General features: G+C 42.5%; 1 protein-coding gene across 1 annotated transcript in view; it reads left to right on the top strand.

Moving 5' to 3' along the window:
- The window catches only part of pfas (phosphoribosylformylglycinamidine synthase), a 31,677-nt gene that overhangs the window by 16,702 nt on the left and 1,479 nt on the right, over positions 1-13,496 (top strand). Inside the window, exons 15-28 of the mRNA XM_062984168.1 lie at positions 546-707; positions 1,745-1,870; positions 2,287-2,418; positions 2,530-2,760; positions 4,219-4,399; positions 5,269-5,352; positions 5,963-6,118; positions 6,972-7,091; positions 8,436-8,581; positions 9,592-9,802; positions 10,961-11,052; positions 12,154-12,268; positions 12,618-12,776; positions 12,926-13,078. Coding sequence (XP_062840238.1) covers positions 546-707; positions 1,745-1,870; positions 2,287-2,418; positions 2,530-2,760; positions 4,219-4,399; positions 5,269-5,352; positions 5,963-6,118; positions 6,972-7,091; positions 8,436-8,581; positions 9,592-9,802; positions 10,961-11,052; positions 12,154-12,268; positions 12,618-12,776; positions 12,926-13,078 — 2,068 coding nt within the window. The remainder of the gene's footprint in view (positions 1-545; positions 708-1,744; positions 1,871-2,286; positions 2,419-2,529; positions 2,761-4,218; positions 4,400-5,268; positions 5,353-5,962; positions 6,119-6,971; positions 7,092-8,435; positions 8,582-9,591; positions 9,803-10,960; positions 11,053-12,153; positions 12,269-12,617; positions 12,777-12,925; positions 13,079-13,496) is intronic.

Below are 13,496 nucleotides of genomic sequence, written 5' to 3'. Positions count from 1 at the left end.
TGCAACAAACCTGAGGAAGATTGCAATATTAAATAAGTATGCTATGGTAGCAAACAGGGTTGTAAGTGCTCTATGTCTGCATCTTATTTACTAGTCCTTACTAGAGTAGACAGGAGCCTCCAGTGGCACAGTGTGTTAAAGCGCTGAGCTGCTGAACTTGCAGACCGAAAGGTCCCAGGTTCAAATCTGGGGAAGCGGAGTGAGCGCCTGCTGTTAGCTCCAGCTTCTGCCAACCTAGCAGTTTGAAAACATGCAAATGTGAGTAAATCAATAGGTACTGCTCCAGCAGGAAGGTAACGGCGCTCCATGCAGTCATGCCGGCCACATGACCTTGGAGGTGTCTACAAACAACACCGGCTCTTCGGCTTAGAAATGGAGATGAGCACCAACCCCCAGAGTCGGACACGACTGGACTTAACGTCAGGGGAAACCTTTACCCTTTTACCTTACTAGAGTAGACTGCTATAACTACTGAATAAATAAATCTCACTAATTCACTGAAACCAATGGCACATTTTCTCTTTCCTCTCCTTTTTCTTTTGCAGCTGGGAGATCCCACTCTGAGTGTCCTGGAGATCTGGGGGGCCGAATACCAAGAATCGAATGCCCTCTTGCTACGTCCCCGCCATGCGGACTTCCTGCATCGCCTGGCCCGCCGTGAACGTTGCCCGGTTGACTTTGTGGGCAGGATTACAGGCGACGGACGGGTATGATGAGAATGAATAGGAGGCAGTTGGGAGAGTGTGCCATTGTAATTATGAAGCAGGACAAAGCCAACTGTGATCTTGCATTGCTCCCTTCCTTCTTCTCCAGCATCGTTATGATGAGAAAATTGGATGTGTTGGCTTCAGTGTTTCATTAATCACAATTTAGTGTTATGTACAAATTGTAATCATCTATAGGAAGACTCACATAACTGCTGAATCTAGATCTGTTTTTTCACTTAATTATGACTGGAGGAGATGGATAAGTCTATAAATTTGCTATTGTAACATTATGAGGTAGGCCTTCTCAGAGCTGGAGAAGGGAGAAAGTAGGTGGCCAGCAGCCCTTTTGACACCCAGGTAATGCCGGGTATATTTACTAATTTCATATACAGTAGAGTCTCACTTATCCAAGACTCGCTTATCCAAGGTTCTGGATTATCCAAGCCATTTTTGTAGTCAATGTTTTCAATATATCATGATATTTTGGTGCTAAATTCGTAAATACAGTAATTACAATATAACATTACTGCATATTAAACTACTTTTTCTGTCAAATGTGTTGTATAACATGATTTTTTTTTTAGTGTCAGGAGCAACCGGAGTTGCTTCTGGAGTGAGAGAATTGGCCGTCTGCAAGGACGTTGCCCAGGGGACGCCCGGATGTTTTGATGTTTTACCATCCTTGTGGGAGGCTTCTCTCATGTCCCCGCATGGAGCTGGAACTGATAGAGGGAGCTCATCCATGCTCTCCCCGGGTGGGATTCGAACCTGGCAGCCTTCAGGTCAGCAACCCAACCTTCAAGTCACAAGGTTTTTATCCCCTAGGCCACCGGAGGCCCCATATTGTATAACATGATGCTTTGGTGCTTAATTTGTAAAATCATAACCTAATTTGATGTTTAATAGGCTTTTCCTTAATCCCTCCTTATTGTCCAAGATATTCGCTTATCCAAGGTTCTGCCGGCCCGTTTAGCTTGGATAAGTGAGACTGTACTGTAATTATAACTCGTTTGTTTGATCAATTGATCCTTCAACAGATTGTGCTGGTTGATGACACCAAGTGCCCTGCAAGCGAGACTGAGGTGGCCAAGGGGCAGGTGGGAGAGAGACCCACACCTGTGAACCTGAGGCTGGAATGGGTTCTGGGCAAGATGCCACGCAAGGTAAGCAGATGGTTAAGGAAGTGAAGGTTGTCTGGATACAGGCATGGGACTTGGTTTTGATGGACCAATTAATAACACAGCCCAACAAAAAGAATTTTTGGTGTCTTGGCCAATAATTTGTAGGTTGCTGCAACCAGTTATCATTCTTATCAGGATGGATATTAAGAAAATTCCATTCGTATTTACTCAGCAGAAGCCCCCAGGGCAACAACTTCCAGCTTGCAAACCAGAACCTATTTCCCCTGCCTAGGCTTTCATTAATTTTTTATCTCCATTTGCTGGCCTCTAGTCATGGAGATAGCGACAGATATGACTTATGGATAACCCACCCCCTTGTAGACTTTGTATGTTGTATGGAATGTTCTAGCTGGCTATTAATCTTTTGCGTTCTTTTCCTATTCATCTCCACCAAATAGGAATTTGTTTTGAACCACATGAACCGAGCCCTCCGACCTCTGGATCTTCCCCAAGACCTGAGTGTGGTGGATGCCCTTCATCGTGTGCTGAGGCTACCGGCTGTGGCTAGTAAACGATACCTGACCAATAAGGTACCTGTCAGAATAAGATACAATTTTTGAGTTCCCTTGGTCACTTATATATGGAAGGTTTTGAATGAATGCTTACTTTTCACTTAGTTGTTTCTGTTTTCTTGAGTGCAGGTTGATCGTTCAGTGACGGGGCTGGTGGCACAACAGCAATGTGTGGGTCCCCTCCACACCCCATTGGCGGACGTGGCTGTGGTGGCCCTCTCCCCCTTTGAGACGGTCGGAGGAGCCACAGCCATCGGGGAGCAGCCTGTCAAGGGCCTCATTGATCCCGCTGCTGGGGCACGATTGGCAGTGGCAGAAGCCCTCACCAACCTGGTATTTGCTCGGGTTACTGACCTTAAGGTAAGTCCTTGTCTCTGCTTTTGATGTACGCTGTTCCCCATTGATTGCATTTCATATCCTCCCATTTCCGAATATCTTCTTCCAGAACTGGGTGTAGTTCAAGTGTTTCTTTTGATGTCAAACACATGTTACTAGAAGAAAAAAAGATTTACTGGTGTTAAGGGCTCCAGATCCCATCTGATTGTGGAAGCTAAGCAGGCCCAGCCCTGGTCAGTACTTGGAGGGGGGACCACCAAGGAATCTCAGGTGCTGTAGGCTATATTTCAGAGCTGGCGAAACCACCTGTGAGTTGTTGTTTTTTTATGTCAGGAGCAATCGGAGTTGCTTCTGGAGTGAGAGAATTGGCCGTCTGCAAGGACGTTGCCCAGGGGACGCTCGGATGTTTTGATGTGTTACCATCCTTGTGGGAGGCTTCTCTCATGTCCCCGCATGGAGCTGGAGCTGATAGAGGGAGCTCATCTGCACTCTGCCCGGGTGGGATTCGAACCTGGCAGCCTTCAGGTCAGCAACCCAACCTTCAAGTCACAAGGCTTTTATCCCCTAGGCCACCGGAGGCTCCTACCTGTGAGTTCACCTTACCCATGAAAACTATATAATAATAATAATAATAATAATAATAATAATAATAATAATAATAATAATAATAATAATAACAACAACAACAACAACAACAACAACAACTTTATTTATACTCCACCACCATCTCCCCACAGGGACTCAGGGCGGCTCACATGGGGCAAAGCCCGATCAGTATAATTTACAAAAACAACAGCGTAAATACATTGCACAATATACAAAAGATAAAACACAATAAGGTAATAAAACAAGAGTTAATACAACAGTAATAATATCAATCAACCACCAAGTACAATTCAGTCGACTTCATAGATGGGGGAACTGCAGCAGCAATATATCATCAGATTAAAATACCCAAATAAAAGGGACCTAAAATAAAATAACAGCGCTCCATGCAGTCATGCTGGCCACATGACCTTGGAGGTGTCTACGGACAACGCCGGCTCTTTGGCTTAGAAATGGAGATGAGCACCAACTCCCAGAGTCGGTCACGGCTGGACTTAACATCAGGGGAAAACCTTTACCTTTACTAATAAAATATATGAAATTCATAGGTCATCTATGAATTACTTGAATGCATATGCAAACAAGTGATGCAACAGATAGTATATAGTAGAGAAGCACACCAGTCCTTTTGACATTAGGGTTCAGTTGAAAGAATGGGGTCCCCGAATCTACCTATTTCTATGCAGACTCCTTTGGTTGATAATCAAATGCCCTGTCACTGAACGTTGGAGGAACCTTTAGACAGGCCATTGTAAAGTGGAGTTCTGTAGTGCAGAAACAAAGAATGAAAAACCAAGGTGAGTTCTACGTGTGACATATACACCTCTTCTGTTGTTATGTAGCCTCACCTTGTGGAATCTGTGTGTATTCTTGCAGGATGTCAAATGCAGTGGGAACTGGATGTGGGCGGCCAAGTTGCCGGGCGAAGGGGCAGCCTTGGCAGAGGCCTGCAGAGCCATGTGCTCCGTCATGAGCGAACTGGGGGTGGCTGTGGACGGAGGCAAGGACTCACTCAGCATGGCGGCCCGTGTTGGCACCGAAACTGTTAAAGCACCTGGTAAGTGCCATGAATTGATTTGGGATTAGGAGTGCAAGGTTTTCATGAAAGTGAAAAAACTGTGAATTTTAAAAATGCTATTTTTACAATTTGAGTGAACACATCTCTAGGTCTTGTGGCATGACTCAGTGGTCAGCTTCCATAGGAAGATGACCATAAGAGCACCCACCAAGTGCCTAGAGAAGTTTTTTCTAGGAATCTCTATATCCTCCAGCAGGTGTTGACCACTGAGTTACACTGGAGGACCTAGAGAGAATATATTAATCAAATTCACAAATAATCAAGTCCACACAGGGTCAAACCTGCAAACACTATTCCTGTATTTATATCTTGTGCTGTAGGTCTGAGGGTTAGGCTAGGATCCTGGAAGACTAGGGTTTGAAGCCCTGCTGGGCATGGAAACCCACTGAGTCAATGACATTCTTCATTCAGCCTTGGAAGAAAACAAATTTAAATCCCTTCTGAGCAAATTCTGCCATGAAAACCCCATGATAGATTTTGCTGTAGGATCACTATAACTCAGAAAAGACCTGAAAGCACACAACAGTAACACAAACAATAAAAAGGACTCTCTTTGTGATAGTCGAGTGAATGGGTACATTCTTTCAGAACTGTTCTGGCTTATTTTCAAAGTTTTTGGGATTAGTAATAGGGTTATGCTGCTGCATCCCATTAAGATGTCTCAAAGCCTCGGATACAGATTTGGACTTTTTATCTTCTGAGAATGACATGCCCTTTTGATATTTAGCAACCAAGTCCAATACTATGACTGTGGATCTTTGGAGAAGCTCTCAATAGTTTAAGTAGGTGTCTTTGTTTCCACCCCAAGGATTCCTACCCTTCTCTGAATTTATATTTGCTCCCCGCAGGGACTCTGGTCATCTCAGCTTACGCTGTCTGTCCAGATATCACTGCCACTGTCACCCCTGACTTGAAATGCCCAGATGGGAAAGGTAAGTGTTGATGAAATAATAAATAATTGCTAATAGTTTCCAGTGACCTTTGTGTGAACTGCCAGCAGGCTAGGATAATATCAGTCAGCAAGTAGTTTAATGTTATGGTTTAAGTAGATTAATGTTATGGGCTACTAACGTTGATGAGCTTGATAGCAACTTTGAGTTGATAGGATCTCTACTTCCTTTGGTTTCGCCCAGAAAGTTGTATTTGCTTCTTTCTTTCCTTCTTCATGAAAAGAGTAAATATAAAAAGTTTCAAACAGTTAAATCAGAGCTTGGAAACATTCCTTTTTTGAGAAGCGGGGGGAAACTATGTCCTGAATCATATTGTTAATCCTAATTGGAATAAATCCTCTGAATCAATGAAATTTACATTCAGGATCCTCCTTAGCGCCTGTGCTAAAACCATGTTGGCTGAAGGATTCTGGGAAATTATATTGGAAAAGTAGCTTTCCTCAAATCCTCATCCTAATGAAGACCATAGACCTTCTGCCAAAGCACTCTGTGGTCATTTTTGCTGGTAGTGGGTCATATATTTCTGGAGTATTTGCAAAGGAAGAGAGAGATGTTTCATGTTCCATTTCTTCTTGTCATGGCAACTGATTAGGCATCTTGCTTCATGTGGCCATCAGTCCTGATCGGCATCGCCTTGGAGGCAGTGCTTTGGCCCAGTGCTTCTCTCAGTTGGGACACCTTTCACCAGACCTGGACAACCCCGGTACTCTCGTCTCCTGCTTCCAAGTCACCCAGAGTTTGCTCCAAGGTAAGCATAGGTTTAGAAAGGGTGAGAACATCTCCTGACTCTCGTCTCAGTAGCATCTTTGGTCCTTAAGACCTGGTGTAAGAAAGCCAGCATGGTGTAGCATTGGAGTAGGACTCTGTCTCTGCTTGGCCATGGAGACCCCCAAATGACCTTGTGAAAGTCTACATATTTTCAGAGGTTGACTATAAAGTCATACTGGGGTACCTATAGATTCCTGGAGAGAACATAATAATCAAGATCCTGAGTAATCAAATCTTCAAAAATAAAACCCACAAATGTGGAGGACTGCCTGCATAGTAATTCATGTTCTGCATCAAGCAATTGCAAAATGTTTGGATCCTGAGAAACACACACACACACACACACAGACACTGTATATACATATATAATTAATTCTGCAGTATTGTGTTTGCTTCTCCAAGCTACAAATAGAGTATTGCAGGTATTAAAAGCAGCCCTGAAAATCTGTCATGGTATTACTCAGGTCCCTTCCACACAACTGTATAAAATCCACATTGAACTGGATTATAAGGCAGTGTGGACTCAGATAATCCTGTTCAGAGCAGATATTGTGGATTATCTACATTGATATTCTGGGTTATATGGCTGTGTTGAAGAGCCCTCAGTATTCAAGACTGATCTCTTGAAGAGGTCCATGTAAGAGGTCCAGAAACTTATTTTTGTTTAAACAAAGGAAAAAAAGAAATAATATCCGAAGTTGATGAATGTTGTTGCTCCCATAAGAAACACTGCATTTTTATAGTATTGTGGGCTTTGTCAACCCTCAGGATATTCATGATCCACTTGGTCCCATATAAGAAAATATTTATGTTTTTTCTCTTTCTTTCCACAGACTCAATGATTTCTTCTGGGCATGATGTAAGTGATGGGGGTCTCCTGACTTGCATGCTAGAGATGGCCATTGCTGGGAACTGTGGTGCTCAAATAGAGCTCGCCGCACCTGGAATCAATGGTCAGTGAATTGGAAAATAAATGAGCAATGATATGGGTATTTATGGGGAGTGTGAAGTTTGCATTTCTCTTTGAGAATAGCTGCTTTAAAAATAAAATTCATATTTTCAAAGCAGCTATTTTCAAAGAGAAATGCAGACTGTGTCAGAAGTAAGAGAGATAACAAAAGGGCAACTTATATAAAAAGGCAAATACATAGCAGATGGATGGATAGGTTAGAAAAGAGGGATTGAAACCCAAAGCATAGTGATATTGTTGAGTAGTTGGTAGCTTCTTTTCAGAGTGGCTGGCCAGAGAGAAAAGTTCATAGGATACAGAAAGGAGGCAAATGGGTAGATTGCAGAATTACTCCTTGGATAGCAGAGGAAAAGACAAATTCATGCATCAAAATAAACTATAGTTTGAGGTAATGATTTATTGCCTATGCAATAGATGCCTGGGCAGACAACCAATTAGGTGTTCCATGTCTTCTCCATTTCTAAATATCTACTTCTGCTTTTTAAAGCCCATGTTCACACTGGATAACTAGAGGAAAAAGCCACTTTTGTGACTTCAGACAACAAACTATGGTTTAAATAAACCACAGTTTCATAAGCCAGTAGCAAAGCATGGTTATACATTTAAAAACCAGCAGAGGTGGGTATCATAAAAACCCACCATTGCAAGCTGACCTTGTCAGCAAGAGGTTAACCAGAATGATTTCCTTTCATCATCACTAATGTTACTACAGTAGAGTCTCACTTATCCAACATTCTGGATTATCCAACGCATTTTTGTAGTCAATGTTTTCAATACATCGTGATATTTTGGTGCTAAATTTGTAAAAAAAGTAATTACTACATAGCATTACTGCATATTGAACTACTTTTTCTGTCAAATTTGTTGTATAACATGATGTTTTGGTACTTAATTTGTAAAATCATAACTTAATTTGATGTTTAATAGGCTTTTCCTTAATCCCTCCTTATCCAACATATTCGCTTATCCAACGTTCTGCCTGCCCGTTTATGTTGGATAAGTGAGACTCTACTGTACTTGATTATTTTGCTTATTATTGTCAGCTAATTGGATCTAGCTGATTACAGGAAAATTGCTAAATCAAGAGCAGTGATGATAAAGTAAACTTCATTGGTTCCTCAATTGCAAACAGGGTTAGCTTATGAAATATTGCTTTCACAACAGTGAGTTTGCACAAAAAAGGTCTCAACAAACCACACTATGGTTTGTTGCGATGCATGGACACAATCAATGAAACAAGCAGGGCAGAAGAGGGGAGGTATATCTGTTTGTCCTGCTAATGTTCTCCCACTTGAACAATCACATTATCTCTTTGTCTTTACCATAGCCCTGGATATGCTTTTTGCTGAGGAACTTGGACTGGTCCTGGAGGTGCCGCGTTCAACGTCAGCTGAAGTCTGCCGGCGGTATCGTGAATCCGGTGTGCGGTGTGTCCCTGTTGGATATTCAGGACCACGGGGTCCTAATGCTGTTGTAAGTGCAGAGGTGACCCACCAAGTGGAAAATATCATGTAAGGGATGGATGAGAAGGACTGGACATGAGAAACAGTTGAGGAGATGACACTTCTGGAAGTGATGTAGTAGAGGCTGGTCTTGCAGGGTTAGAGGACCAGTACTTTTTGTTTAGTAGAGACGCCTAGCATTCTTCTCAAGCATCAAAATTCTTTCTAATCCTAGCTTCAATATTAGATGAGAGATTAAGGTCAGATAAAAATACATTACAACCTTGCAGAGGATACGTTCCTGAATTTACCATGGAAGCAGCGAACCCTGTTGAAATGAATAACTCCCACCAGACTTACCATTTAATTGGTCTAGAATGTCAGGGAACCGGCATCCTGACTGATTGATGAGTCAGGTCTCACCTTCTGCTCATCCGTCAGACCACTTTGCAATGGCGAAAGTGGCACCGACAAAGAACGACAGCAACAGTCAATCTTATCTGCTGATCCCAGCGGCACTAAAGACTTTATTTTACAGTAATATTTACAGTGCTAATAACCAAAGCTGTCTGGACAAATCTTGCCTCTGCAAGATCAAATCATGGAGTTTTTCCGTCTCTCTCAGAGTCCGTTATCAGTAAACTGAAGCACCTCCCCGCATTCCACAGTCCATGACATATCTTCCTGTCATGTAGCACACAAACGGAAGTCTTAGTCCTTTGACCTTCTAGCCATCAATCAGGGCTCACTGCAATTAACCTCTTAACTGCTGGAATTCTTGCTGGAATTAATCCAAACACTTGCACAGCAACAATGTATTAAACATTTCACTACAATACCACAAAAACAGTAACATAGAGGACCTGTTTGAAAACAGAGGCTGGATGGCCATCTGTTGCGGGTGCCTTGATTATGTTTTCCTGCTTGGCAGAATGAGGTTGGAGAGGATGGTCCTTGGGGTATCTTCCAACGTTGTGATTCTAGTTTTGTACATTCTTCGCAATACCTTAATTGTTAACAAGTTTCCATGCCTCTTTGCAGGTGCGGGTTACTGTGAACGGCCAGGAAGTGCTGGCAGAGAAAGTGGCCACTCTGCGGGGCTGGTGGGAAGCCACCAGCTTCCAACTGGAGAGACTGCAAGCCAACCCAGACTGCGTGGCCCAAGAAGAGACAGGGCTGACCAAGCGCACGGAACCTGGCTTTACTATGACCTTTAATCCTCAGGAAGAACTACCTCTGCTACAGGAGATAGGTAAGAGATGGGCCAGGGCTGAAATACGGGGATTTTTGGAAGAAGGTGTTGGCTTCATCCTGAGATCCAGGAAATAGAGCTTTCAAAGAAGTAGGTAGGGAGGAAGGGGTGGGGGAAAGGAAGCAGAGCATAATGTTGTTGTTGTTGTTGTTGTTTGAGGCAAGTGTGAATGTTGCAGTTGGCCACCTTGATTAGCCTTGAATTGGGGGAATTCCAGACAAGAGACGATCAGGGCCAGCTAATCACCTCCCAACAAAGGAGTCCCCTCAGGCAGGAAGCAGCCAGGCCTTGAAGCTGCAAGACTATTCAATACTAATCAAGGTGGTCAATTCCAACAACCACCCTGGACCTTCCACAGATATCTAAACTCCACTTGCTTAGTTTCCAATAAACCTCACAACCTCTGAGGATGCCTGCCATAGATGTAGTTGAAACATCAGGAGAGAATGCTTCTGGAACATGGCCATACAGCCCAGAAAACTCACAGCAACCCTTATCATCTGTGATTTTTATTAATTGCTTTCATTGACATAATTTGGATTTGGCAGAGGTAAACATTTTCTGTGGCTTTTAATATTATGCAATATTTCCTATAATATATTAATGTTAGTGTTTAGAATCATAGATCAGTAAACTCTTTCCTTAGAAGAGGCATTCTCTTCTGAGAAGTGTCCAATTCTACAAATGTCTCTATCTAGGTATATGAAAATCAAACTATGTATGTATGTTGGTCTGTCAGTCTGTAGTACAAATGATGTTGCTAGGTGAAGTGGCCCTCTGTATCATTGGATTGGTTGTTGCGAGGTGAAGTTGCACTCTGGGATCCGAGCAACGCCAGGTATATATGCTGGACTTTAATGTAATCAGAGTTTGGAAAAGTTGCTTTTCCACATTAAAACTACCAAAACCCCACAGTGGAAATTCTGGGAAGTATAGCCTCCAAAAGTAACATTTCCAAGCCCTGAAAATAACAGTAGTATGAATGATGGTGATGACAATACAACAGATTTGGTGGCCCCTTAATGAAGGGTAGTTTTAAATTGATTTGTTGTTGTTTTTTTTTTAAAAAAGAAAAGATTGTAATAAATGGCTTAGAATAAACACCAAAGTCAGGAAGGGATGCTATTAATTAATGTATCTCTCCCCCTGCATCTCCAGCCCTACCTGCCCCCAGAGTTGCCATTCTTCGGGAGGAAGGGAGCAACGGGGACCGTGAAATGGTGGCCGCATTCCTCATGGCTGGGTTCCAGGTGAGTTGAGCAACCAGATTTGGCAACAACATCTCAGTGGATTCAGGCATTGGGAAGTATTACTGTATATACTCGAGTGTAAGCCTAGTTTTTCAGCCCTTTTTTAGCACTGAAAAAAAAAACCTCCTTGGCTTATACTCGGATGAGGGTCCTGGTGGGCTTATATTCAGGTCGGGTTATACTCAAATATATATGGTATATTTGTTATTTTTCTCTATTATTATTGGTATTGTGACATTTATTATTTTACTCTATTAATTATTATTATTACATTTATTATTTTACTCTATTATTGTTACTTTTACATTTGTTTTACTCTATTTTTATTATTACATTTATTATTTTACTGCATTTATTAATATTATTACATTTATTATTTCACTCTATTATTATTAAAAGGATACATAAGCACATTTACATGGAAGAAGATGAAAATAATGATTTAATCAGAGTTGAACAGTCATATCTTAAATTACAGTTTGATGTAAAGATTCAAAAACATTTAAACTACTGATGCCTCAATTAATGTAATTTAATTGGTATCTCAGCTTATACTGGAGTCAATGTTTTCCCAGTTTTTTTGTGGTAAAATTAGGTGCCTCGGCTTATATTCGAGTTGGCTTATACTCAAGTATATATGGTATATTTCTTTGTTTCTTCTCCTTGTTCTCAATTGAGAATCATATCATTTTGACTTATTTTCCTTCCCTAAAGAGGGCATTTGTTAAAAATCCAAATGGATGGGAGTTGACCTGTCTTAAACATGTCAAAAGGCGATTAAGGAACTTCAGAGTGTTAATGGGAGAAAACGACCCTATTCTTTACCCCTGGGTCACCAAAAGTTGATCACCACTGACCTAGGTCTTTGGAAAAGTAGTCCACAGAGTTATGCTGGAAACCCTAGAGATTCCTAAATATGTGTTCTCTCTACAAATATTTATATCTGATGGAAGTTGACGCAGACGGATGTAGAGGTGGTTTCTCACCTAACTCCAGCAAATGCAGGGAGACTATTTCCATTTCATCTCCTGCTCCTGAAAGTTTCCTTACCTTTGTTGACATTTTAAGCCTTTCTCCTCTTCTCTCGATTCACCCTTGAAGGTTTGGGACCTCACCATGGAAGACTTGTGTTCTGGAGAGATGACGCTGGATTCCTTCCGGGGCCTGGTCTTCGTTGGCGGGTTCAGCTATGCAGATGTGTTAGGCTCTGCCAAAGGTTGGTTTCCAGATGGGTGTTCTTGGACTTACCTTGTTGAAGATGGAGCTCCAGAAGCTTTTCCTTCCATGAGCTTCCATGGGCAAAACATCTGTGAGATGTTGCATTGTATTCTGCTTGTCTATTCCTAGAGTGGTTTCTGGAGAAGAGGAGATTTTGGATGAGATCCACAGATTGGAAGAGTTGCTTTTGGGATTCCACCTCCCATAATCCCCACAGCCAGAATGGGGACTGAGGGGGATAATGGGAGATGGAGTCCCAAAGGTGACTCTTCCATGCTTGGCAATGATCCTACAATGAAATATCCTTCTTGTTGTTCTAATGTCAAGTTTCCATGTTTTGCCTCCAGGTTGGGCAGCTTCGGTGACCTTCAACCCTCGGGCACGGGCTCAGTTCCAAGCGTTCTACCAGCGCAAAGATACCTTCAGTTTGGGTGTCTGTAATGGCTGCCAGTTGATGGCATTGCTAGGCTGGGTAGGAGTGGACACCCCCAAGGCCGAGGATGAAGGTAAGTGAGGCGAGATGTTGCTTCCTGGCAGAACGGAGTTGGACTGGGTGGCCTTTGGGGGCCTCTTCCAACTGTGATTCTATGATTGTGGGCACACATGGGCTCCTGGATCACGTCCTCTTTGATAAACCTTTAATCTGACTCTTTAGGTGGCACCGTCCAACCAGGGGTGCTGTTGAGTCCGAACAATTCTGGGCGTTTTGAGTCACGTTTTGTGAGCCTGGGCATTGAAGAGAGTCCATCAGTGATGTTGCGGGGCATGGCTGGCTCCGTCCTAGGCATCTGGGTGGCACACGGTGAAGGTAATGTCTACTTTTGGTGTTTATCTGTGGTCAATGGGATTGGATATTCATTTGATTTTATAAAGGTTTCAGTGTAGATCGCGGCTTCTTAAACTTTTCCACTTGGGACAGCTTTTGACCCTAGAAATTTTACATGACTTAAGGTATATCAAACTGGAATAAAATCAAATGTTTACTGATAGCAGATCAGTATTTGCATGGCTTGCTAAACAGGACTTCTGCAGAGTCTGTTGTAAACTCTGCACGACAGTCGTGTTAATGTCTAAAACCGCCACTAGGTGATGTTCAGAAAATAATTTCGGGACCCCCAACATTGAGCTCAGGGACCCCATTTGGGGTCACAGCCCACAGTTTAGCTCTGGCATAGATAGTGGAAACAGGATGAAATGCTGTTGGCTTCTGAAAAATATGAAAAATT

Source organism: Anolis carolinensis, chromosome 6, assembly GCF_035594765.1.
Source record: "Anolis carolinensis isolate JA03-04 chromosome 6, rAnoCar3.1.pri, whole genome shotgun sequence".
Classification (NCBI taxonomy): domain Eukaryota; kingdom Metazoa; phylum Chordata; class Lepidosauria; order Squamata; family Dactyloidae; genus Anolis; species Anolis carolinensis.
The sequence above is the reverse complement of the archived record's forward strand: the minus strand, read 5'-3'. Positions and strand labels throughout refer to the sequence as shown.